This window comes from Hylobates moloch, unplaced genomic scaffold (genome assembly GCF_009828535.3).
Source record: "Hylobates moloch isolate HMO894 unplaced genomic scaffold, HMol_V3 SCAFFOLD_1, whole genome shotgun sequence".
Taxonomy (NCBI): domain Eukaryota; kingdom Metazoa; phylum Chordata; class Mammalia; order Primates; family Hylobatidae; genus Hylobates; species Hylobates moloch.
The window spans coordinates 182,782,788-182,809,675 of record NW_026652276.1 but is presented as its reverse complement, the minus strand read 5'-3'; the positions used below and the strand labels follow the sequence as shown (position 1 = coordinate 182,809,675).

At 37.7% G+C, this 26,888-nt stretch overlaps 1 protein-coding gene across 5 annotated transcripts in view; it reads left to right on the top strand.

The window, feature by feature from the left end:
* Positions 1-26,888, top strand: part of PHTF2 (putative homeodomain transcription factor 2) — a 155,422-nt gene that overhangs the window by 40,731 nt on the left and 87,803 nt on the right. For all 5 annotated transcript variants that reach the window (XM_032761240.2, XM_032761237.2, XM_032761241.2 and 2 more), the window contains exon 2: positions 1,331-1,410. In XM_032761240.2, the coding sequence (XP_032617131.1) occupies positions 1,366-1,410 (45 nt within the window). In that variant the 5' untranslated portion in view covers positions 1,331-1,365. The remainder of the gene's footprint in view (positions 1-1,330; positions 1,411-26,888) is intronic.

Genomic DNA, 26,888 nt, shown 5'->3' with positions numbered 1-26,888 from the left:
AAATAATTTGGTTTATAACAGTCAAAAATACAGGCATTAAATAAATTCTGCTTTAAATTTTAGAGGTTCATCATCTAAACATTTGAACTTGTTGATGATTTTTATTGTATCTGAATCTTAATATGCTCAAAAAGCATGCATGCTCCCAAGAGTGGTATATAAAACCTCTGGTACTTTGTTTACTGAGGCAAACTAGTGGTAGTGTTTCTACAGTTGCAGATCTGTATGTGCTAGGATTGGCTCAGCAGGGTGTTTTACCCCCAGGATTTCCCTGAGATCATCCTGTGTGTCCTTGGATGATCCTGGTTTGTAATGAGTTCTGTGGCCAATAACTGCTTTTGAACCTGTTTTAGGCTCATCCTTAACACTAGACCAGAGGTAATCTCTATGCCAGTGTCATCTTATGACTAAAATAGTATTCTGGAGTTGATGGGAATCAGTCTCAAATAACCTCTAGGGTTAAGGAATCATTAAGTTTAGTACCAATCATGTTTTAGACAAACACAGAAAAGATGCTTATGAAATGGTTTTTGGTATTTGTCTTAGTTTGATTATTTTTAAAAGAGATTTGCAGAGTTATAGAACATATCAGCAGTTTTAATCTGTTTCTTGTAAGTTACAATTCAGTAGCTTAATTTTTTTCAATAAAATAAACTTTTAGGGACTGTATTTTATAAACTGAAATATTAAAGTGTTTTTTTTTGATCTTTGAAGATTAATTGTCATAACTACTTAAATGACAATTAGCAAACTGTGATATCTGGGAAGTCTTTAGTGTTAATTATTCCTGTGTATTAACTCTAATATTGGCTTAGTATTTAACATAAATACTTTTTGGCTTCTTGGGTTATTTTAATTCAGTTTTGTGTTTACTGAGTGTCAGGGAAAATTAAATATCATTATAAATTCTGTCATCTCTGTTAAGCCATCCTTTAGCAATGGTAACTGACACTGGTTTTTAGAAAGAAACTACATTACTGATTGAATGAATTGGTTTCTTGTATGTGGATTTGTAGATGAACAATTTCTGGTATAACCTAGGAAATTCTGAAATTTCTTTAAAAGATTTAAAAAAAAAACAATTCAACCTATTTTGTAAGAAAACAAGTGTTATTTATTCACGCAAATAGAACTTTCTATTATTGTGGCAACTGATTTTTGTTTACTTAAGAGAACCTGTTGCTAAAATAGTCATGAGGAAGGGTGTAATGTAAGTCTCGTCATACACCCCTTGCACTGCAAGTAACCAGAGTGCTATGTCTGCCTGCTGTTCAGTGTCCTTTTGGAAGGTGGAAATAAAGTAATTTGTATGTTTTTCTCTCTTGCACAGCCTAAAATGACCAATGTGTGATTTCAGTGGAATAAATGGCGTCCAAAGTCACAGATGCTATAGTCTGGTATCAAAAGAAGGTAAGTTGATTGTCAAAACTTTTAGCTTTCTAAATGTTTTAGTTTCAAAAATACATGTTTATTTCATGCTATAGATGTTAGGATTTTGAGTGGAAAAGGAAGATTATTTTTATTTTCCTTGTACTTATTTTACTTCTAAATAAATTGGAAAGATGATGCTTAAAATTATTTTTTCTCTACTTTTTACTCTACAATAGCAAAGTAGCTAGATTAATTATAATAGAAAGCAAGTCTCCAGGACTGGATAAAATTAGCATTTTATAAAAACATTAACACTTTCCTTAGTTTAATTTTTTAAAAGAAAGATTAGCAGAGCTGTTATATAAGTTATATCAATAGTTTTTAATTTGTTTCTTGTAAGTTACAATTCAATAACTGAATTTTTCAGTAAAATAAAGTTTTGGGAACTCTATTTTACAAACTGAAATATTAAAGTGTTTATTTTGATGTTTTAGGATTGTCATACCTACTTTAAATAGCTGTATCATCTTATATATTTCAGAATAAGTTTTACCAATGTAATGTTTTTCTTTATAAGGTCCAAAAGAATATAGGCATTTTTTGACAATACAATAAACTGTTTACTCCTAATGAGTGTTGTTTATAGTCTTTAAAATTTATGTCGTTTTGTGTAATACCTTAGATCTTTTGTGTACATAGTGAATTATATTTGTCTTCACATTTTAAAACATTTTTATACCTTATTCTTCAGGTCTTTATTAACAAAATATAATGATACATTTAAAGCTTTTCTTATATAGGAGAAAAAACAGACCTTTTTTTTTTTTGAGATGGAGCCTCTCTCTCTGTCACGCAGGCTGGAGTGTAGTGGCGCGATCTCTGCTCACTGCAACCTCTGCCTCCTGAGTTCAAGCGATTCTCTTGCCTCAGCCTCCCAAGTAGCTGGGATTACAGGCATGTGCTACCATGCCCCGCTAATTTTTGTATTTTTAGTAGAGACAGGGTTTCACCATGTTGGTCAGGCTGATCTTGAACTCCTGACCTCAGGTGATCCACCTGCCTCAGCCTCCCAAAGTGCTAGCAGGCGTGAGCCACTGCCCCCGGCCAAACAGATGATTTTTAAATTTTGTTCAGTTGAAAATAAGTGATAATTAAAACACTTTAAAAGTTAGACAAACTAAGAATATGGCCTTTTTAAAAATATTTTTTGAGACAGGGTCTCGCTCTGTCGCCCAGGCTTGAGTGCAGTTGCACACTTGGCTCACTGCAACCCTAACCTCTTGGGCTCATGTGGTCCTCCTACCTAAACCTCCCTTAGTAGCTGGCATGGGATTATGGTCTGTTTTTAGATGTGTTATTTGTTTTCTGGGTAGAACATGCCACAGGTATATAATTACATTTTTTATATAAGGTACTTTATTGGAAGTATTGATATTGATATACTATTAATTGTTTTTTGTGTTTATTAGTGCCTCCTTTTAAACTTTTAAACTTCCAATCAAGTTAAAAATCAGTCTACTTAGCTAAAGAGCTAAATAAAATTGTAAGTTAAGGAAAACAAAACAAAAAAAACTTAAAATATTTTCCTGTCTGTATCTTTGGAAGTTTTTCTCTTTCCTAGTTTCTATCTATGGGAGTAATAAACATTTTCTCTGTTTGGCTTTTTACATTAAACACTTTAGACTTTACTGAAGATCATTTATAGAACATACTTGATTCACTGACCTTTCTTGGGATCAGAGGGTTTGAAATATTATACTCAGATTCAGTTAGCCCTATAACTGAAGTTAGCCCTGTAACTGAAATGACCCTCTTATCCAAGGGTCATTTACCTGACAGCTTTGGATACATGCAACCAAAATATTCTCCAGAGCAACTATAGGAAATGTCATAAAATATACTAGCAAATGTAATCACATATTCTATTATATATTTATTTATTTATTTTTGAGACAGGGTCTCACTCTGTTAACACAGTCTGGAGTGCTGTGGCACAATCATGGCTCACTGCAGCCTTGACCTCCTGGGTTCAAGTGAACCTCCCACCTCAGCCTCCCAAGTAGCTGGGACTACAGGCATGTGCCACTATGCCCAGCTAGATCTTGTATTTTTAGTAGAGATGGGGTTTTGCCATGTTGCTCAGGCTTATCACATAAATTAGGGAGTTGCCAGAACCATTAACTGGATTTGATTTGCTCTATTTTTTTTCCTTTTGCTTTTAAATTTAATTTTATTGAAGAAATACATGTGAATACTTTGAAAGATTAGTGTTTCAAGGATTATTGCAAAAAAAAAAAAAGCAGCCTGCAATACTATCCATCCCTATCCTTACCTAACCTTTGAGTTTTGCTACCCCAGAGGCAATCATTTTAAAGTCTTTATAGCTCATTGGTTCTGAAACCAAAGTTCTCCCACTCCTCATCCTAATAACTTTTGATGGAATACTGGCATTTATGGGTAGGAGTCAGAGATACAAAATGTCATACAACATTCTAAACTAGGATTGGATTGGCTGACTTTTTCTTTAAAGGGCCAGATAGTAAATAATTTAGGTTTTGAGTCATAGGTCTCTGCTGCAACCACTCAACCCTGCCTTGCCATTGTAGCACAAAAGCAGCCATAGACTACACAAAAGCAGCTATATAAAATTAATGAGCGTGACTGTGTTCCAGTAAAACTTAATTTACAAAAGCAGGCAAGGGTCTAGATTTGACCTGTAAGGCCTTGGCTTGCTGACCTATGCTGTAAGACAGCGTTTGTTGAATAACACCATTTTAAAAAATGATATTTCATGTTTTGAAGCATGCCTGTCTTGTTTGTTTCTTCGTCATTTTATTGTAGATGTTACTTGTTGACTTCTGACTATATGATTAGGATTTAGCTTTTTTATAAGCTTCCCCTAAGTTTCCTCCCTCTATTGTCCCAGTGACTCCAAATTTTGGTTAAATCAGTATTTGGTGCTTACATTATTATGTTTGTGTATGTATCATTTAAAGATGTGTTATGTTATAATATTTCCAATCTGTGTAACTTTTTTTTCCCTTTGCTTGTTTTTTTTGAATTCTTTTTCTAAGTCTCTGATGAAATTGTAACACTTCTTTTGTTGCAGTCAGTCGTATTCAGGTATTATCTCTTCCCTTTTTCCTTTCTTGGAACTGACTCTCCTAGAACTCTCTGTTCATCTAGTCCATACTGAATAGATTGTTCTTAAGTCATGTCTCCTGGCTGCCATCTTAGTGTTTTCTTTTATCATTAGCCTGAGTGTTCCCCTCACTGGCTTAGGTCATACAGATGTTTTTCTCTTAAATATATGCTTATTAAAAAAAATTTTAGAGGCGTTTATACTTCAGTGAAATGAAGGCAGGAGGACTGCAGCTGTACTTACTGATTATTTAACCACAGGCAGATAACTTTATTTCTTTGAGTCTCAATTTCCACTTTTCTACATTGACTAGCTGATGGTTCTCAGCCTCTTTTCAATCATGGACCCCTTTGAAATTGTGTTGAAAGCTAAGGATCATATTTTGAGAAAAATGTATACAATGTACATATACAGAAAATATCACATCTGTCTCTTTTTTTTTTTTTTTTTTTTTTGGAGATGGAGTCTCGCCCTGTTGCCCAGGCTGGAGTGCAGTAGCAGGATCTTGGCTCACTGCAAGCTCCTCCTCCCGGGTTCACACCATTCTCCTGCCTCAGCCTCCCGAGTAGCTGGGACCACAGGCGCCCGCAACCACGCCCGGCTAATTTTTTTTGTATTTTTAGTAGAGACGGGGTTTCATCGTGTTAGCCAGGGTGGTCTCGATCTCCTGACCTCGTGATCCGCCCGTCTCAGCCTCCCAAAGTGCTAGGATTACAGGCGTGAGCCACCGCGCCTGGCCATCACATCTGTCTTAAAACCCAGGTTAAGAAGTCCTGGATTATATGATTTTTACAAGTTTTAATATTGTAATGTTCTTTGATTTTGTAACTATCATTCAATAGTATCCAGCTTACACTGAGTAGTATCCTTGTAAATAAAAACCAAAAACATTTATCTTCATTTTCTTGAATATTTGTTTGGTAGTATCTCACTTCTTTTTATTTTTGAGGGAGGGTCTCACTTTGTCACCCAGGCTGAAGTGTAGTGGTGTGAACACGGCTCACTGCAGCCTCGACCTCCTGGGCTCAAACGATCCTCCTGCCTCAGCCCCCCAAGTAGCTGGAACTACAGGCACATGCCACCACACCCACCTAATTTGAGAAGGATTGGTATTGGTTCTTTAAATGTTTGGTAAAGTATAGCAGTGAAGCCATCGGGTCCTGGGCTTTTCTTTGCTGGGAGACTTTTGTTACAGCTTTGATCTCATTACTTATTATTGGTCTGTTCAGATTTTGGATTTCTTCATGGTGCAGTTTTGGTAGCTTGTCTGTGTTTAGGAATTTGTCCATTTCTTCTAGGTTTTCCAATTTATTGGCATATAGTTGCTCATAGTAGTCTCTAATAATCCTTTGAATTTCTGTAGAGTCCATTGTAATATGTCCCTTTTCATCTCTAATTATATTTATTTGTGTCTTCTTTTTTTCTTAGTGTGGCTAAAGGTTTGTTGATTATTTTTTCAAAAAACAAACTTATTTCATTGATCTTTTATATTTTTTTGTTTCAGTTTCATTTATTTCTGCTCTGATTTTTTTTTTTTTTTTTTTTTGGAGACAGGTCTCACTATGTTATGCAGGCTGGTCTTGAACTGGCTGCCTTGGCCTCCCAAAGTGCTGGGATTACTGCTCTGATCTTTATTATTTATTTTCTTCTACTGATTCTGGGTTTGATTTGCTTTTATTTTCTAGTTATTTAAGATGCACTGTTAGGTTGTTTGAGTTTTTCAACTTTTTTGATATAGGGGCTGATTGGATTAAAGAGGATTAAACTTTCCTCTTAGTACTGCTTTCACTATCTCATAAGTTTTAGTATGTTGTATTTCTATTTTATTTGTTTCAATAATTTTTTAAATTTTCTTCTTCATTTCTTCATTGATTCACTGGTAATTCAGGAGCATATTGTTTAATTTCCATGTGTTTGTGTAGTTTCAAAGGTTTTTTTTTGTGTGTGTGTGAGGCAGCCTTGCTCTGTTGCCCAGGCTGCAGTGCAGTGGCACAATCATAACTCACTGCAGCCTTGAATTCCTGGGCTCAAGCAATCCTCCTGCCTCAGCCTCTTGAGTAGCTGGGACCACAGGCATGTGCCACCCACCTGGCTAATTTTTTAAAGTTATTTTTGACTGGGCACGGTGGCTCCCGCCTGTATTCCCAGCACTTTCGGAGGTTGAGGCAGGCAGGTCACTTGAGGTCAGGAGTTTAAGACCAGCCTGGCCAACATGGTGAAACCCCATCTCTACTAAAAATGGAAAAATTAGATTTCTTGCTTTTTATTTTTTGTGTATCCATTGTAGGTTTTTTGATTTGAGGTTAGCATGAGGCTTGTGAATAACACCTCATAAACCATTATTTTAAACTGATGACAACTTAATACCGATTGCAAAAACAAGCAAATGCCCCTTGCTTTTTAACTTTTTGTTGTTTCTATTTATATCTTGTTATACTGTCTTTATCTTGAAAAGTTGTAGTTATTAGTTTTAATAGGTTCATCTTTTAGTCTTTCCACTCAATATATGAGTGGTTTATATATCACAAATACAGCGTTAACAATACTCTGTGTTTGTCTGTGTACTTAACTATTGCCAGTGTGTTTTGTGCCTTCAGATGATTTCTTATTGTTTTTTAACCTCCTTTCAGATTGAAGAACTCCCTTTAGCATTTCTTGAAGGACAGATCTGGTGTTGATGAAATCTCTCACCTTTTGTTTGTCTAGGAAAGTATTTCTCCTTCATGTTTGAAAGATATTTTTCCTCGATATACTATTAAAGGATAAAAGTTTTTTTTCCGTCAGCACTTTAAATATGTCATGCCACTCTCTCCTGGCCTGTAAGGTTTCCACTGAGAAGTCTGCTGCCAGATGTATTGGAGCTCCATTGCGTGTTGTTTCTTTTGTTAGTTTTAGGCTCCTTTCTTTATTCTTTACTTTCAGGAGTTTGATTGTTAAATGCCTTGAGGTAGTCTTCTTTGGGTTAAATCTGCTTGTTGTTCTACGACTTTCTTATACTTGAATATTGATATCTTTCTCTAGGTTTGTTATTATCTCTTTGAATAAACTTTTTACCCCAATATCTCTCTCTCTGCCTCCTTTTTAAAGTCAGTAACTCTTAGATTTGCCTTTTTGAGGGTATTTTCTAGATCTTATAGCCATGCTTCATTCTTTTTTATTCTTTTTTGTTTTGTCTCTTCTGACTGTATTTTCAAATAGCGTGCTCACTAATTCTTTTTTCTGCTTGATCAGTTCTGCTGTCGACAGACTTTGATGTATTCTTTAGTATGTCAGTTGAATTTTTCAGCTCTGGAATTTTTTTTTTTTTGAGACAGAGTCTTGCTGTGTTGCTCAGGCTGGAGTGCAGTGGTGTGATCTCAGCTCACTGCAACCTCTGCCTCCTGGGTTCAAGCAATTCTTGTGCCTCAGCCTCCTGAGTAGCTGGGACTACAGGTGTGCACCACCATGCCCAGCTAATTTTTTGTATTTTAGTAGAGACAGGGTTTCAACATGTTGCCCCGACTGGTCTCAAACTTCTGAGCTCAAGCAATTCACCCACCTCGGCCTCCCAAAGTGTTAGGATTACGGGTATGAGCCACCGTGCCTGGCCACTCAGCTCCAGATTTTTTTTTCTCTTTCTTTTTTAAGTCAACCAGTATATCTTGAAGCCCCAGAATTTGATTAACATTTTAAAATTATTTCAATCTTATTGTTGAATTTTTCTAATAGGATTCCAAATTCCTTCTCTCTTTTATCTTGAATTTCATTGAGCTTCCTCAAAATAGCTATTTTGAATTATCTGTCTTCATGGTCACATATCTTTGTCACTCGGGAATTGGTCACTGGTGCCTTATTTAATTCATTTAGTGAGGTCATGTTTTCCTGGATGGTCTTGATGTTTGTGGGTGTTCATTGATGTTTGGGCATTGAAGAGTTAGGTATTTATTGTATTCTTTGCATCCTGGGTTTGTTTGTACCTATCCTTCTTGGGAAGGCTTTCCAGGTATTCAAAGGGAATTTAGTTTTGTGATCTAAATCTTTGGTCACTGCCGCCATATCTGCATTAGGGGGCAACCCAAGCTTGGTAATGCTGTGACTCTTGCAAACTTGTGCAGGTACTGCTTTGGTTGTCTTGAGTAAGAACTGGGAAAACTCCCTGGATTATCAGGGAGAGTCTCTTCCTTTCCTTTACTTTTCACCAAACAAATGGAGTCTCTCTGTCTGCTGAGCTCCTGGAGCTGGGGGAAGGGTGATGCATGCACCCCTTTGGCTACCACTACTAGGACTGTGTAGGTTAGACCCGAAGCCAGTATGGCACTGGGTCTTGCCCAAGGCCTACAGCGACCACTACCTGGGCTATCACTAACATTCACTCAAGGCCCAAGAGCTCTTCAGTCAGCAGGTAGTAAATCCAGCTAGGCTTGCATCCTTCCCTCCAGAGCATCAAGCTCCCCTGCCCAACTCCCCACTCCCCTCAACCTCAGCCCAGGGCAGGTACAGAAATGCCATCCAGTAGCCGGAGCCTGGAGTCAGGAATCTTAGAAATCTGCTCCATGCTGTATTCTGCTGCAGTTGTGTTGGCACCCAAGCCACAAGACAAAGTTTTTTGCACTCTTCCTTCTCCTTTGCTCATGTAGGAGTTTCTCTCTGTGGCCACCATCGCCTCAGGCCCACAGCAAGTATTGCCTGGCTACTGCCAGTGTTCACTCAAGGACCAAGGGCTCTTCATTCAGTGTTTGGTGAGTTCTGCCAGGCCTGTTCTCTCTGTTCAGGGCAGCAGGCTTTGCTCTGGCCCATGCTGGGTCCAGAAATGCTGACCAGGACCCAAGGCCTGGAATCAAGGAACCCAGGAGCCTGCCTGGTGTTCTACCCTGCTGTGGCTGAGCTGGTGCCCAAGCTGCAAGACAAAGTCCCCCTTTTTCTTCCTTAAGCAGAAGGAATCACTCCTTGTAGCCATCACAGCTGAGAATGTGCTGGGTCACACCCAAAGCCAGCAGAACCCTGGGTCTCACCCAAGACCTGCAGTGAGTACCGCCTGGGTACCGCTTATGTGTATTCAAGACCCAAGGGCTCTTTAGTCAGCAGGTGATGAATCATGCCATGGCTGTGTCCTTCCCTTCAAGGCAGTGGGTTCCCTTCTGTCCCAGAGTGTCTAGAAGTGTTGTCTGAGAGCTACAGCCTCGAATGGGCACTTCAGGAATCTGCCCAGTGCCCTATTCTGTTGTGGCTCACTTGCTATCCAAGTTCCAAGACAAAGTCTTCTTAGTCCTCCTTACTCTTCACTCTTCTCTCCCCAAATGGAAGGAAGGAGTCTCTCCCAGAGCTGTGAGCTGCGCTCCCTGGGGTTGGGGAAGGAGTGGTGCAAGCATTCTCTTGGCTGCCCCAGCTGCTATCTCACTGGGTTGCATGCACACCAAGTCCACTGGCTCTGAGCCCAGCACAGTACCAGGACTTGCCTAAGAATTGCAGTCCTTGTGGCCTGGAGTGCCTTTCAAGTTTATTTAGGACCCCAGAAGGCGGTAACCCGTGGTGGTAGGGCTAGCCGGAACGCAGTTTCTGACTGCTGGGCTGGATGATACCCCTCTGCCTAGGACTGGTCTAAATGCTCCTCCAGGGGCACCAGCTGAATTCTGCCCCATGTTGCTTTCCACTGTGACAGGGCAGCACCGAGTTCCAATGCAAAGTCTCATAATTACTACACTTTCTGTCCCCCAAGCACATTGATATACTCTATCCACACCACGTGGCTGCTGCTGGAAATGTGGGAGGGGTGGTGTTGACAATTCAAGACTGTCTTTCCTACCCGTTTCAGTGTGTCTTTCCTTGATAAGGGTTAAAACAAAGTACTTTGTTTACTCACCTGATTTTTGGTTCTTATGAAGGTGCTTTCTTGTGTAGTTTGTTCAATTTGGTGTTTCTTCTGGGAACATGATTGCTAGAGGTTTGTATTTGACCATCTTGCTCAATAACCTAAATATGGTTTCTTGAAAATTTTTTTACCAGGTGTGATGTTGCACACCTATAATGTGCACACCCAGCTACTTACAAAGCTGAGGCATTGATTAGTCCAACATTTTGAGTCCAGGTTGGGCAGCATAACAAGACCCTCATCTCTAAAAAATAAAAATAAGTGTTTAAGTGGTTTATAAATTGTCAATAAATATGAAGTACGGTCAGCCCGCCAGGTCTGTGGGCTCCACATCTGTGGATTCAAGCAACTGTGGATCAAAAATACATTTTTAAAAATTTTTACTTATTTATTTATTTATTTTTAGAGACAGTGCCTTGCTCTGTCTCCCAGGCTAGAGTACAGTGGTGTGCTCATAGCTCACTGTAACCTAGAACTTCTGGGCTCAAATGATCCTCCCACATCAGCCTCCCAAGTAGCTGGGACTACAGGCATGCACCACCACACCCAGCTCATTTTTTAATTTTTTGTAAAGATGGCATCTTGCTATATTCCCCAGGCTGGTCTTGAACTCCTAGCTCGAAGTCCTGGGATTACAGGTGTGAGCTACCATACCTGGCTTAAAAGTATTTTTTAAAAATGGGTGGTTGTGTGTGTACTGAGCATGTACAGACTTTTTTTCCTTGCCATTATTCCCTAAACAATACAGCATAACAACTATTTACAGAACAGTTATAATGTATTAGTATTATAAATAATCTAGAGATTATGTAAAGTATATGAGAGGATGTGCATATGTTATATGCACATATTAGACCATCTTCTATAAGGGACTTGAGCATTCATGGATTTTGATAGCTGCAAGTGGTCCTGGCACTAATCCCCCACAGATACTGAGGGATGACTGTATCACTCTTAAAAATAATAATAGTAATTATTTTATGACTTGCAATATAATAGATGACAAATTAGAGTATCTTTCACTACTTAAGAATATCTCTAATGACCATGTTTTTGCTACTAATACTCTTGCTTTGATCTGGCCAAACTGGTGGGTATGTGGTTAAGGCAAGGCCAGAGATGGTTCTTCATCCCCTTGGCCACAGTGATCAGTCCAGGTATGTGCAGCGACCTAAGCTGTCCTTTCATAAACTTTTCAGAAATTAGAGCTGATAGAAAAGACTCTTGCTTCTTTCATGGGGGAGTTAACAAGGATGAAATTCTGGAGCTATCTCTAGATGTGTTACCATATTGGAGAAAGTTGTGGAAAGAAGGAGGAAATGAGATGGCACCAGAGGTCATGAATAGGAAAAAGAGACAACCACAGGCCATCATGGTACTCTGGTCTCTGGATTCTCTCTACCCTGAGATTAGCTTTGCCCCAACCTTTGAGTAGTTCAGCCATTATCGGCTAAGGAATTCTCCCTTTGTTGAAGCTAGTTTGAATTGGATTTTTTTTTAAGAGCCCTGACTAAAACGTGGAAGGAGTATGTATATACAAATACATATTAATTTTAAAAGAAGTAATAGTATATATTCAGAAAGTCACATGAAATATAAATCAACCTGATGAATTTTTACCAGCTGAACACCTGTGTAAAATACGGCTCAGATCAAAAACCTTCCGTCACAACCATCTGATGGTAACCACCATATGAGGCAGTGTATCTTAGCAGTTAACAAGAACACAGGTTTTGGGTTTTAGAAAGCAGAGATTTGAATCCTTGTTCTTGAGAGTCTGTATAACTTTGGATAAGTTGCCTAATTTCTCTGAATTCCACTTTGTTCATGTATATAAAGGGATAACACTGTCTTTTATATTTATTTAAGGATTAATTATTGATATATGGGTCAGCTGTCAACCCAGAGTTATTGCTTTATATTCCTTAAACTTATCAGAGTACTTTATTTCATGGATTCAAAAAATTCTCATGAGGCTTAAAATTTCTTGTAAATGAAAAATCTGGAATACCAGACTTCTAATATCCAAAGGTAGAAAAGTGGGTATTTAGTTGGTGTTTGTTGTCTAACACGCATACAGCAAAATCATGATTAAGTAGCACTTACAAACCTCAATTTTGCTTGCTTCAGTCACTGATCATGTTTTCCACCTCTTCCTTTTTAATGTCACTTACTCGCCAAAAATAAGACTTATCCTAGCAGAAATAGATAGGTTAGTTTAGTTGCTGTAACATTTGCCTTTTCACTTAGGATTTTTCTTCCCTATTTTGGTTATGAAGTTCTTAATTTTCCTCCCACACACTGTCTCTGGTTTGGGTATCTCTAGCCTAAATAATTTGGGTTTTAGTTTTATTTGTTTACAAGGAAAAAAGAAACTATACCATGTGATAGTTGAGGGTTTGGCTTTAGAGGTTATGTAGTTTCTGTTAAACTTTTTGCTTTATAGGTAAGAAATCGGACACCCTTAGAAGTTAATAACTTGATCATGAATTAGTGATTAAAACCAAAACTAAGGTCTGCTGACTTTAAGGCCACTGGTCTTCCTATCCTAAAGTTTCTTTGAGAAACAGACTGGAGAGACTTTGCTATAACTCATTTGTTTAATTTGAGAGGTTTTTTGTTCGTTTGTTTGTTTTTTAGGTGACTTCTGATGTCTCTGTCTTTGGAGAAGTATACACTTTTTTTTTTTTTTTTTTTTAAAGATAGGGTTAGTGTTATAGATACATATGTGTTGATTTAACAATGACAGGAATGATGATGATGTTAGAGTACCACCATACATTTAAATAGCATTTTTCCCAAGAGTGCTTCTATATATAGTCTCATGGTTTAATTTATTGTGATAATGAAATAAATTAGCTCAGTGGTTATAACAAGATATTATAAGAAGTTATATTCATGGATTTTGATAACTGCAAGTGGTCCTGGCACTAATCCCCCACAGATACTGAGGGATGACTGTATCACTCTTAAAAATAATAATAGTAATTATCTTATGACTTGCAATATAATAGATGACAAATTAGAGTATCTTTCAGTACTTAAGAATATCTCTAATGACCATGTTTTTCTATGTCTTTCATAAGAAATGACCACAAACTGGGTGACTTAAAATAATAGAAGTTTATTTTTTCACCATTCATGAGTCCAGAAGTCCAAAATCAAGGTGTCAGCAAGGCTGGGTTCCTTCTGGAGAGAGGCTCTGAGGGAAAAACTGTTCTCTGCTTTCTCCTGACTTCTAGTGAACAATCCTTGTTGTTCCCTGGCTTGTAGATTCATCATTCCAATCTTCACCTCCATCTTCACATTGCCTTCTTCACACTCTTTCTGTGTTCTCTCCTCTTCTTATGAGGACAGTAGTCATTGGATTTAGGGCCCATCTAAGTTAAGATCTTATCTTGAGATCCTTAACTAATTACATCTGCAAAGACCCTATTTCCAAATAAGGAAATATTCTGAGGTTCCGGTGCATGTGAATATTTGTGGGACACTATTCAACCTACTGCTGAAGGATAACTAAAGTATATTTACTGGTTTTAATGGATTTCATGTGGAGATGTGTAGCTTTATTTCCATCTGTGTAGCTGTGTTCTAGACCACCAGTGAAGAACTGAGTAAGAGAAGATCAGGATCCCAAATATTTTCTTCACGTTCTTAAAAGTTATGATTGTTGAACACCTAGGTCTTCTTTTTTTTTTAAAAAAATTTTCATTCCTTAAAGATACCTTGCAAAACAGGAAGTGAGAATTTCTTTTCTTTCTCTCTTCTTTTTTTTTTTTTAAAGCAGGGTCTCTCTCTCTCTTACCTGTGTTGGAGTACAGTGGCACAATCACAGCTTACAGCAGCCGCAACCTCCCAGGCCTAAGCGACCTTCCCGCCTCAGCCTGTGGAGTAGCTGAGGCTGTGACTATAGGCATGCACTACCACACCTGGCTAATTTTTTTATTTTAATTTACAATGAGACAGGGTCTCATTGTGTTGCTCAGGCTGGCCTTGAACTCTTGGGCTCAAGCAATCCTCCTGCTTTGGCCTCCCAAAGTGCTGGAATTACAAGTGTGAGCCACCATGCCTGGCACCTAGCTCCTCCTATATGAAGTGTTAAGGAATATGTTTATGCAAAATTAAGCACAATTTTCTGCTTTCAGTTCTTATTAAATAAATAGATATTCGGGTTGTTTAACCTAACAATTACGAGGTTTCCTTTCTTAATTATTATAAATAATAATAACATTCTTTCACTTTTAAAAAACTGCATGTAAGTTAAACCAGAGTGTATATTTCTCAATGTCCTAATCTTGGAGGATTGTCAAACCTACTTTGTGATAAATTATTGATTGTCTCTTAAAATGCTGATTTTCTCTATTGGGACCAAAAAACATTGAATATAAAAGTTTACATTCAGATGTGTATAAAATATTAATCCATTGTTTTTGTTATAAAATTGGAGCAGTTGAGTCGACATGTGCAGTTTAAAAAATTTATACTCTTATTGAAATCAAATGTATGAGAATATTATTTTTTCTGTAACTGCTACAGGCTACTGAAAAGCCATTCCTCTCTTTGAGGCTACAGGATTTTGTATTTGGGGCTAATTATACACAATTTAAAGTGATTATGTACTAGAGGACATATTTAGCTGTCCTAGGTTAGCTGGTTTTATTTTTATTTAGCAACTTTGTGTGAGTTTCTTAACTTTCCTAAGCCTTGGTTTCTTTATCTGTAATACTGAGATAAGAATCCTTTTAAAATTGCTGTGATGATTAAATGACACAACATATATAAACACCAAGTACAGTGCTTGGTGTATAGTAGGTATTCAATAAATATTGCTATAGCACTTCCTCTCCCTTCTGTTCACTTTTACTAAATATAGACTGTTGTTATTAATCATATACTTAATTAAAGGTTTTTGTTAATTGCTCTTTTTTTTCTTTTTCTTTTTGAGGCAGGGTCACTCCGTTACCAAGGCTAGAGTGCAGTGGCACAATCATGGTTCACTGCAGCCTTGACCTCCTCGGCTCAAGCAATTCTCCTACCCCAGCCTCCCATATAGGGACATGCCATCATGCCCTGCTAATTTTTTGTTTTGTGTTTTGTAGTGATGGGGTCTCACTCTGCTGCCCAGGCTGGTCTCGAACTCCTGGGCTCAAGTTATCCTCCCACCTCGGCCTCCCAAATTGCTAGGATTACAGTCATGAACCACCTTACCTGGCCTTAATTGTTCTCTTAAGTTGGACATTTCTATATCTGTTAAAATGGAAAAACACTGTTAGAAGTGGTCAGTTTTCCTTTGTATTTTTGAAAATTATGTACTTACATTTAATTGCTCTCTCCCTTATTCTTTAATTTCTTTTTTATTTTTATTTATTTATTTTTATTGTTTGCTTTAATTTCTAACACAATTTTTTCCTTAGGATGTGTCATTCTTTATCTGGGATCCTTTGAAGTACTTTGTTTTTATAGTAAAGAGGGGTGTTTTAGGAAGGAACAAAACAAATGATGCATTAAAAAGTGGATAGAATAGATAACTATGAAGGCAGATATAGTTTCAGTTATATCTTACACTTAATTCTACATGGTAATTTTGAGGAATGCACTATCCTATGTGGTGAATTTTCTGGGTATCTTTTTTTAAATGATCAAATTTTCTTTTACTTTTGACTCTTTCCTTTAGCACTGCAAATAGATTAGAAATGACCATTTTCTAATATTTTCCTGATTTGTGGTTGTTACTGTCTATTATGGCTTTGGTTATAATACATTGTGATAGATCTGTCCTTTATTGTGAGTTCTCAGTTTAGCCTTATCTTGATTTGTTGTTTAATCAGTTTGCAGAATTGTAGGTAAATAGTCTAGGCACAGTGGCTCATGCCTGTAATTCCAGCACTTTGGGAGGCCAAGGTGGGCAGATCACTTGAGGCCGGAAGTTTGAGAAGAGCCTGACTAACATGGTGAAACCTCGTCTCTACTAAAAATACAAAAATTAGCCAGCTGTGGTGGTACATGCCTGTAATCCCAGCTACTTGAGAGGCTGAAGCAGGAGAAGTGCTTGAACCTGGGAGGCAGAGGTTACAGTGAGCCGAGATCCCGCCATTGCACTCCAGTCTGGGCGACAGAGCAAGACTCCATCTGCAAAACAAAACAAAACAAAAAAAGAATTGTAGGTAAATAAATTACATTATTCTAAAGTAAAACCTGAATAAAGTTCTTTGGGTGGAAAGTCAAGTACTACTCCAATGAACTGATTTTGCTGATAGCTCTTTTGATGATTCAGAAGCCCTTATTTCTTTCTGTTTTTGTTAGTTAGTTTGTTGTTGTTATTGTTCTTTTTTTTTTTTTTTTTTTTTTTTTGATACGGAGTCTCGCTCTGTTGTCCAGGCTGGAGTGCAGTGGCGTGATCTCGGCTCACTGCAAGCTCCACCTCCCAGGTTCAAGCGATTCTCCTGCCTCAGCCTCGCAAGTAGCTGAGATTACAGGCACCCGTCACCATGCCTGCCTAGTTTTTTGTATTTTTAGTAGAGACAGGGTTTCACTATGTTGGCCAGGGTGGTCTCCATCTCTTGACCTCGTGATCGGCCCGCCTCGGCCTCCCAAAGTGCTGGGATTACAGGCATGAGCCACTGCACCTGTCCTTACTGTTGTTCCTTTGTTTTTGTTTTGCCTGAGGCTACCACTGTTTAGGCTACCTTGTGCTAGACCCTAACCTTACTAAAGAATCAGAAATATGGAAAGGGAAAGATTCCTTAGAAATTAATCTATTATCTTTATTTTACAGATAAGAAAACGGAAACACTGAGAGATAAGGGAACTTAAGGTCTTGTGTTTGGTTTTTATTTTTTTTAACCTAGTCCAGAGATCTTGTCAACTGTACCATGAATTTATAGAATTTTATATTTAGAACTAGCAGTATGTGTACTTAATGGAGATTGCAGATTCAACTCCCATTGGTAAAGAAAATGGAAAAATAGGCCAGGCGCAGTGGCTCGTGCCTGTAATCCCAGTACTTTGGGAGGCCATGGCAGGTGGATCACCTGAGGTTAGGAGTTCAAGACCAGCCTGACCAACATGGAGAAACCCCGTCTCCACTAAAAATACAAAATTAGCCAGGCGTGGTAGCGCATGCCTATAATCCCAGCTACTCGTGAGGCTGAGGCAGGAGAATCGCTTGAACCTGGAAGGTGGAGGTTGCAGTGAGCCAAGATGCTGCCATTGCACTCCAGCCTGGGCAACAAGAGCGAAACTCCGTCAAAAAAAAAAAAAAAGGAAAAATAGAAAAAAATACCTTTCACTCTTCCCTAGCAGTACCTTTTTAGGCTTCTACACAGTAATGTTTACAGACTCCAAGGGGATCCATCTATAGTTCTCCTTAGTATAAAAGTACTGACTTCATAAAAACATTATCAGTAGAAAATTCTTTAAGGTTTTTGAGATGTCTTTTTTACAGTGTTAAGGCACTATAATACATACATTTCTACGTTTTTAGCATTTATTTTATATTTGTTCTCTTTAGAAGTTAAGTATTTCATAGTAGAATGTTTTTGGTTTTTGTTTTGCAAATAACTTGGTACATCAAGACAAGGAATTTCTACATGGTATATAATTTATTTGAAATACTGCAGTCATTTGCTTATGACTTGTCTTGGATAAAAGGAATAGTTTTTCCTTTAAAAGGAAACAATCATTTGCCTGTAGCAGTTGCCAGATACAGCACCTAAAAATTAAAGTAGTAGTTTACACAGGTATGAGGAGATCCAAGAAATGACGCTATTTGAATAGAGCTGAAGTTCTTTATTGAATAAAGCTTCTTATACCTGTGGGGTATTGGAAAGAAAAATATTTTATGACATACTGGAAAACTAGCCTCTAATCTTTTTCATTTTTTGATGAATAGGTTTAAAACAGAGATGTTCATCAATGATATAATATTTGCCAGTTATATTCCAAGTGTCTTGCAGTCAGTTTGTTTTTAACCATAGCAACAGACACGATGGTGAAATAAAGTAGTAGATTACTGTTGGCAGCCTAAAATTAGGCAAATGTACCAACTTTGAAAGGCCTGGGAGTGACTAAAACACTGTTGTTAACCTGCTGTATGTTTACAGTTCTACAAAGAATGACATAAAGGCCGTTTAACAGGTTAACTTAGAAGCTAAATTGCTCTTTGCCTAATGGACCATAGAGTTTATTCAAATAAAAGCTGTTGATTCAGCACCAAGGATTGATTCACAGAGAATAAAATGCCAAAGATATACAACCTAAAAGTTTCCCATTTGAACTTTTGCCCTGAATCAATGTCCTTATTAGCATATATTTGCCTGACTATTTTAAGTGAAGTCTTGCTTTAGTTTGCTTTCTGCTTTTGCTGTCGTTCTCTACCCCTGTGATGGATTCGAATTACAGAGAGTTCTGGTTTACCTAGTTTGTGGAGAAGGGGGATAGCATAATCTCCAATGAAGTAAGATGGTGTGTAAAGAGCTAGTTAGTAAGGTAGCCTTATTAAAATGTACTTCTTTTACAGCTTTGGGGAATCAGAGGAATGAGGTCTTATTTTTCTAATCTCAAAATGGTAGGCAGCAGGATGTATTTCTAATTACTGCTGTTTTGTCCACTGTGACACTTTATTATATGGTTCATTTTTATTTACTGGTAGAAAACCAAGGAGAAAATTACTAGGTAGAACCTCCTTACATTGATTTCATGTAAGGAAAATTCAATACATTTAGTTTTACGTATAGAGATTGATTTTTAGGATTAAAGATTTTTTTTCTTCCCTCCCCACCTCACCTGGTCTCAGTGTAGTTCTAAAGCTAAAGTTTATTACACGTGGATTATTAAAGACTTTTTTTTTAACCAAGACTTTCTCTTTCCAAAAAATCATGTCCTGATAGGATTTACACGCATTTATGTTTAAATAACATTTATGATGTGCCTACTATGTATCAGGCACTGAGTTCCCTGTTTTTTTTTTTGGAAGATAGGTTCTTACTCTGTCGCCCAAGCTGGAGTGCAGTGGCACGATCATGGCTCACTGCAGCTTCAACATCCTGGGCTCCTACCTTAGTCTTCCAAGTAGCTGGGGACTACAGGAGTGAGCCACCATGCCCGGCTTAGTTTTAAAAAAAGTTTCTGTAGGGGTGGAGTTTCTTCATGTTGCCCAGGCTGGGCTCAAACTCCTGAGCTCAAGCTATCCTCCAGCCTCTGCCTCCTAGAGTGTTGGGATTACAGGTGTGAACCACCTTACCCAGCCCCACTGAGTTCTTATCTTTAGGAAACTCTGCATCATGGGGGAGCCAAGATGTAAACGAGTAACTATTATACTTTATGGTAAATGCTACAGTAGAATTACCTTGAAAGTGTTACAGGAACTCACCTAAAGTTCCCTGTGAATTTTTTCCTCTAGTCACCATTCTGTTACTGCTTTTATCTTCTAAATATTTCTCAAATCTGTTGTGATCTCCCTACGTTCATTATTCTTTCATTCTTGTTCCAGTTAAATATTTTTTTCTCACACCCACCAGAGTGATTTATCTTAAACAAAAATTTGACCTTGTCACTTATCTTTTTAACACTCGTCGAAGCCTTTCTTTCATATGTGGTATAAACTCTTTGCAAGGCCTATAACGATTTTTCTGGTCTAATTCCAGTTAGCTTTTTAGCCTCATTGCCTACCCCTTTCAGCCTTCAACTTTTCTTACCTTCTAACATCATCCCTCTAAATAAAACTATTTGAAGTCTTCCCATGCTATTTTTCACCTTAGTGTTTAGACTGCCCACTTATGCTTTTAAATTTTTTTTTTTTTTTTTAACTAAAGTTGCTCCTTTAAACTCAAAGCTGGCATCTTCCCCTCATGGATATCTTTCATAATCCCCTGAAAACTGGATTAGGTATCTCCTCCTGCTAGTGCTCCTATGGGAAAGTTGTGTGTGTTCTTTTTGTGGCAGTGGTATAGTGCTTTTTTTTTTCCTCTTGATTCTTTCTCTTTACAGTTTACAGAGTAATATTGTAGTTACCTAGCATCCTCCAAAGGTCACCACTGTGTTGCTTGTTTGTTTAATTATCATTATGAACTCATGGCTTTAAAGATATTTCATATGTTTCCACCTGTTGGAGTTATTGTCCATAGTAATGTCTTTGCCATTGTCAGACAGATTGTTCTGTCTTAATAATAGGAGTTTATTTATGTTGGCTTCTGAGTCTTTTTGACATGACCCTAGTAGTATGTGATAGTATTCATTGAGGAAAAAAATTTGAAATGGGAGCAGTTGTTTCTGCATGGAGACAGGGAAAGCTACAGAGAGATCTTGATCCTCTTTTACCATCCTAGACATAAACATCCTGAGATGTTCCGTATAAGCTAAATTCATTCTGCTCCATTTAACAATAATTATTTGGGAATCTTCTCTTTTTCTCTCTCTCTCTCTTTTTTTTTTTTTAGACAGAGTCTCGCTGTGTTGCCCAGGCTGGAGTGCAGTGGCATGATCTCGGCTCACTGCAACCTCCGCTTCCTGGGTTCAAGCGATTCTCCTGCCTCAGCCCCCTGAGTAGCCGGGACTACAGGCGTGCGTCACCATGCCCGGCTAATTTTTGTATTTTTAGTAGAGACGGGGTTTCACCATGTTAGTCAGGCTTGGTCTCAAACTCCTGACCTTGTGATCCGCCCAGCGTGGCCTCCTAAAGTGCTGTCATTATAGATGTGAGCCATGTCACCCAGCCAGTCTCTTTTATAATATCAGTTATTATTCTACTTCTGTATTACAGTGGTATTTTGTTTGTTCTACTGCTTATTACAGCCTGACTTGATAATTAATCTCCCCTGCTAATCCATGAGAGTAAGAATCATTATCTTTATATCGCCATTATTTCAGGGTCTTACTGTATACTTGGTACTTGGTAAATGTTTACTGCTTTGATAACAGTGCTGTCAGGAGACAGTATTTATATTAAACTTTTAATTTATATGGTTTTTTATTCTTAAATTAAGTACCTTTGATGTGCCATGAATCAAGCCAGGCACTTATTTCAAGGGACTTGGTTTGAGTTGTCAAATCTGTGAAATAGGCTCTTTATACTGATTATCTATTACATTAAATATTAGGCTGGGCTCGGTGGCTCATGCCTGTAATCCCAGTACTTTGGGAGGTGAAGGCAGGCAGATCACTTGAGGTCAGGAGTTCAAGACCAGCCTGGCCAATATGGTGAAACCCCGTCTCTACCAAAAATACAAAAATTAGTGAGGCATGGTGGTGCACACCTGTAGTCCCAGCTATTTGGGAGGCCGAGGCAGGAGAATCACTTGAACTTGGGAGGCAGAGGTTGCAGTGAGCCAAGATCACACCACCACACTCCTGCCTGGACAACAGAGCGAGAATACCTCTCCAAAAGAAAAAAAAAAAAATTATTAAATGTAAGAGTTTATTCTGTAGTAACATTTCCTGAAGTGTGCTCTGCATGATGTTAATAAGTATTAGGAGAATAAAAGGATTTTGTAGTCAAATCAGTTTGGAAAATATTGAGTGAGACACAGGTATACAAGTTTTATGATTTCAGGATTTTCCAGTGCAAATAATGTGCAGTTGATTGTCTAAGAGGCAGACAGAGAAAACATCATTTCTCAATTTATTTGACTTAATTTTTCCCCTGAGTATCTGTTGAACATACTTAGGAAAATACTGGCCTGTGGTTAACAAGTTACGTAAAAGAGTGTGGTGCAGTGGAAAGGGCATGGAATTGGAAGTCAGAAACTGGGTTTTACCAGCTGTAAAACCTGATGTCTCTTAAAGCCTCAGTTATCTCGTCAGTAAAAAAAAAGTTAATACTGGTCTGTACAGCATAAGATTGTTCTCTTTAATGGTCTCATATTTGATTTCAAATGAATGAATAGCAATAATATGTTAGGTATTTTTAAAATAAGTAACCAAGATATGTTAATATTCTTGGCATTTAAATTGCTTTAAAATATGACATAGCTTTTCATGCTATTTATAGTAAACTATTAGAAATATGTAAACAAGGATGGTGCTGTAGCCTTGATTTATGTTTTCTACACATGATTTAGTCAGGGCTATGTCTTAGAATGATAAACCAGAGTATATGCTATGATGAGTAGTAAAAGAATGCAAATAGGCATATACATTCTTTCCTTGTCACATGCTGCAATATGAAGGAAAAGGAAGCATTAGATAATATCCAGATGACATAATGGTTAATTATTGAGCTTTTGCATGTATGTTCCTGTTGTTTGCTCCATACATATTAGTACATTTAGTCCTTATAATTACCCTTTGATTAATAATACTAATTATTTTACATATTGTTAAGGCTAAGTTGGACTTCTTGAAGAGTTTCGTATTTTTTTATTTGCTTTTTTAATAAGCCCTGACAGCTTGCCTGCTGGCAAGATAGCCCACAGAAGCTAATACAGGGAGAAGTATATGACAATGATTAGGGATTAAATGTAACCCTTCCCAGACATCTCTTAGTGATCAGAACCAAGGCAAGTGAACGTAGGGTCGTTTTTGTGGATGGATATTAATGAAATTACTGGTGGATAAGAGCACAGCTGTGGAGCCAGGTTGTCTGTGTTTGAATTCCTGTTTATTGCTACTATTTAACCTTGTACAACCTAAGTTTTTATACTGTAAACATAGAGATAGCAGTAATATCTACTTAATAGTGCTGTGAGAATTAAATAAGTTAATACGTGGAAGGGGTATCAGCACTTGATAAATGCTAACTACTTATTATTGCTGTTATTGTAATTGTGAACATTAACTGCCTCAACTGGCATTTGAGGAGTAAAAAGCAAAGACGTTAGTATCCTTCAGTAACTGTGGTTGGACTTTCTATCCAAGGTTGGGGGAGGGGCGCAGCTAAGGAGTTCTGGTGTATCATTGGAAAAAATTATCTGATAGTAGATGGCAGTTGACAAGAAATATGTGAGAGCTTTCATTTTTTTCTCCTGACATCATCTTAGATTGGGTGATAGTGTAATAAATACTTAATCTACAGCTTGATGCTGTAAAACATCTGTGCAGTTCTCCTGTACATACGATCTTTTGTTTTAGTAGATTGATGAATCCCTGTTTAAGGAATTTACAAAGTTGGCAGAACTTTAAAGCAAGTTGTGTTCTAGGGGGCAAATCATGCCCAATACCTTTTATAAAGTAGTTAATAACAGATGAGAGGATATCATAAATATACCCATTAATGTTAAGAAACATTTCCTTTTTTCCCCCCATTCTACATAAAGTGCCTTGGTGGAAACTTCCCAGTCTCCTTGGATGGCATTTAGCCTCTTATATGTGAAAAAAGTAATAAAATTGGATTTTTTGTTTTTTCTTTTGAGACAGGGTTTCACTTTGTTGCCAGGCTAGAGTATAGTATCCTGCATTATCATAGCTCAATGCAGCCTCCAACTCCTGGGCTGAAGCAGTCTTCCTGCCTTAGCCTCCCAAGTAGCTGGAGCTACAGGCATGCACCACCTTGCAAGTGGCTAATTAAAAAATAATTTTTTTTTTTTTTTTTTAACAGAACAGAGTCTTGCTTTGTTGCCCAGGCTGGTCTTGAACTCCTGGCTTTGAGCAATCCTCCTACCTCAGCCTTCCGGAGTGCTGGGACTACAGGCCTGAGCCAACTTGCCCAGCCAAAATTGGACTTTTTATTACAATTATGAATACAAAGAAAAAGTGAAAGCTATTCTTCATAATCTGATTAATTAAAAACAAATTTCAGCAAGTCAAAGAATGTATATATCCGAAATGGGTAGTACATTTACTTAATTCTCATCTAAACAAGTAGTTTGAAATGGTTTCTGCTACTAAGAATAACAATTTCCACAAATTGCTATTATTTTGAGAAAAGACAAATCAGATTTATCCTAGTAAGACAGCGTTGTATAATGGAAAGCCTATGGGCTTTTATGCTTGCAGATGGAATCCAACTTCTGTGTTTTATTTTATTTTTTATTTATTTATTTATTTATTTATTTATTTATTTTTTTTTTTTTATTATACTTTAGGGTTTTAGGGTACATGTGCACAATGTGCAGGTTTGTTACATATGTATCCATGTGCCATGTTGATTTCCTGCACCCATTAACTCGTCATTTAGCATTAGGTGTATCTCCTAATGCTGTCCCTCCCCCCTCCCCCCACCCCACAACAGTCCCCGGAGTGTGATGTTCCCCTTCGTGTGTCCATGAGTTCTCATTGTTCAATTCCCACCTATGAGTGAGAACATGCCGTGTTTGGTTTTTTGTCCTTGCGATAGTTTACTGAGAATGATGTTTTCCAGTTTCATCCATGTCCCTACAAAGGACAGGAACTCATCATTTTTTATGGCTGCATAGTATTCCATGGTGTATATGTGCCACATTTTCTTAATCCAGTCTATCGTTGTTGGACATTTGGGTTGGTTCCAACTCTTTGCTATTGTGAATAGTGCTGCAATAAACATACGTGTGCATGTGTCTTTATAGCAGCATGATTTATAGTCCTTTGGGTATATACCCAGTAATGGGATGGCTGGGTCAAATGGTATTTCTAGTTCGAGATCCCTGAGGAATCGCCACACTGACTTCCACAATGGTTGAACTAGTTTACAGTCCCACCAACAGTGTAAAAGTGTTCCTATTTCTACACATCCTCTCCAGCACCTATTGTTTCCTGATTTTTTAATGATGGCCATTCTAACTGGTGTAAGATGGTATCTCACTGTGGTTTTGATTTGCATTTCTCTGATGGCCAGTGATGATGAGCATTTCTTCATGTGTTTTTCGGCTGCATAAATGTCTTCTTTTGAGAAGTGTCTGTTCATGTCCTCTGCCCACTTTTTGATGGGGTTGTTTGTTTTTTTCTTGTAAATTTGTTTGAGTTCATTGTAGATTCTGGATATTAGCCCTTTGTCAGATGAGTAGGTTGCAAAAATTTTCTCCCATTCTGTAGGTTGCCTGTTCACTCTGATGATAGTTTCTTTTGCTGTGCAGAAGCTCTTTAGTTTAATGAGATCCCATTTGTCGATTTTGGCTTTTGTTGCCATTGCTTTTGGTGTTTTAGACATGAAGTCCTTGCCCACGCCTATGTCCTGAATGGTATTGCCTAGGTTTTCTTGTAGGATTTTAATGGTTTTAGGTCTAACATATAAGTCTTTAATCCATCTTGAATTAATTTTTGTATAAGGTGTAAGGAAGGGATCCAGTTTCAGCTTTCTACATATGGCTAGCCAGTTTTCCCAGCACCATTTATTAAATAGGGAATCCTTTCCCCATTTCTTGTTTTTGTCAGGTTTGTCAAAGATCAGATAGTTGTAGCTATGCGGCGTCATTTCTGAGGGCTCTGTTCTGTTCCATTGATCTATGTCTCTGTTGTGGTACCAGTACCATGCTGTTTTGGTTACTGTAGCCTTGTAGTATAGTTTAAAGTCAGGTAGCGTGATGCCTCCAGCTTTGTTCGTTTGGCTTAGGATTGACTTGGCGATGCGGGCTCTTTTTTGGTTCCATATGAACTTTAAAGTAGTTTTTTCCAATTCTGTGAAGAAAGTCATTGGTAGCTTGATGGGGATGGCATTGAATCTATAAATGACCTTGGGCAGTATGGCCATTTTCACGATATTGATTCTTCCAACCCATGAGCATGGAATGTTCTTCCATTTGTTTGTATCCTCTTTTATTTCATTGAGCAGTGGTTTGTAGTTCTCCTTGAAGAGGTCCTTCACATCCCTTGTAAGTTGGATTCCTAGGTATTTGATTCTCTTTGAAGCGATTGTGAATGGGAGTTCACTCATGATTTGGCTCTCTGTTTGTCTGTTATTGGTGTACAAGAATGCTTGTGATTTTTGTACATTAATTTTGTATCCTGAGACTTTGCTGAAGTTGCTAATCAGCTTAAGGAGATTTTGGGCTGAGACAATGGGGTTTTCTAGATATACAATCATGTCATCTGCAAACAGGGACAATTTGACTTCCTCTTTTCCTAGTTGAATACCCTTTATTTCCTTCTCCTGCCTGATTGCTCTGGCCAGAACTTCCAGCACTATGTTGAATAGGAGCGGTGAGAGAGGGCATCCCTGTCTTGTGCCAGCTATCTGACCTTGGGCTAACATCTCTGAGACTCAGTTTCCTCATGTTTAAAAGGGGAATGATAATGTTGACTTTTAAGTGATTTTTGAGAAAGTTCTAGCACAGTATCTTAAGAAATTTTAAAATAAATATTCCCTTTCATTTTGGCTTGAACAACTTGAATTTGTACCACACATAAATTTAGATCCTATTTGTACTTTATTAATCTTAGTGACTTAAAAATCAAGCAGGAAAAAGACAACAACAACAACAACAAAAAAGATCTTTGGAACAGAACGTCCTGTCTTTCAGTCTGGTTCTGTCATTGGTTCTCTTTTGACTTTGAGCAAGTTATTGAAAGTCTTTACATCTGTTTCATTTTTGTAGTTTTAAAATTTTTAATTGATACGTAATTATACATCTTATGGATACATGTAATATTTTGATACTTACATACAATTGGTAATGATTA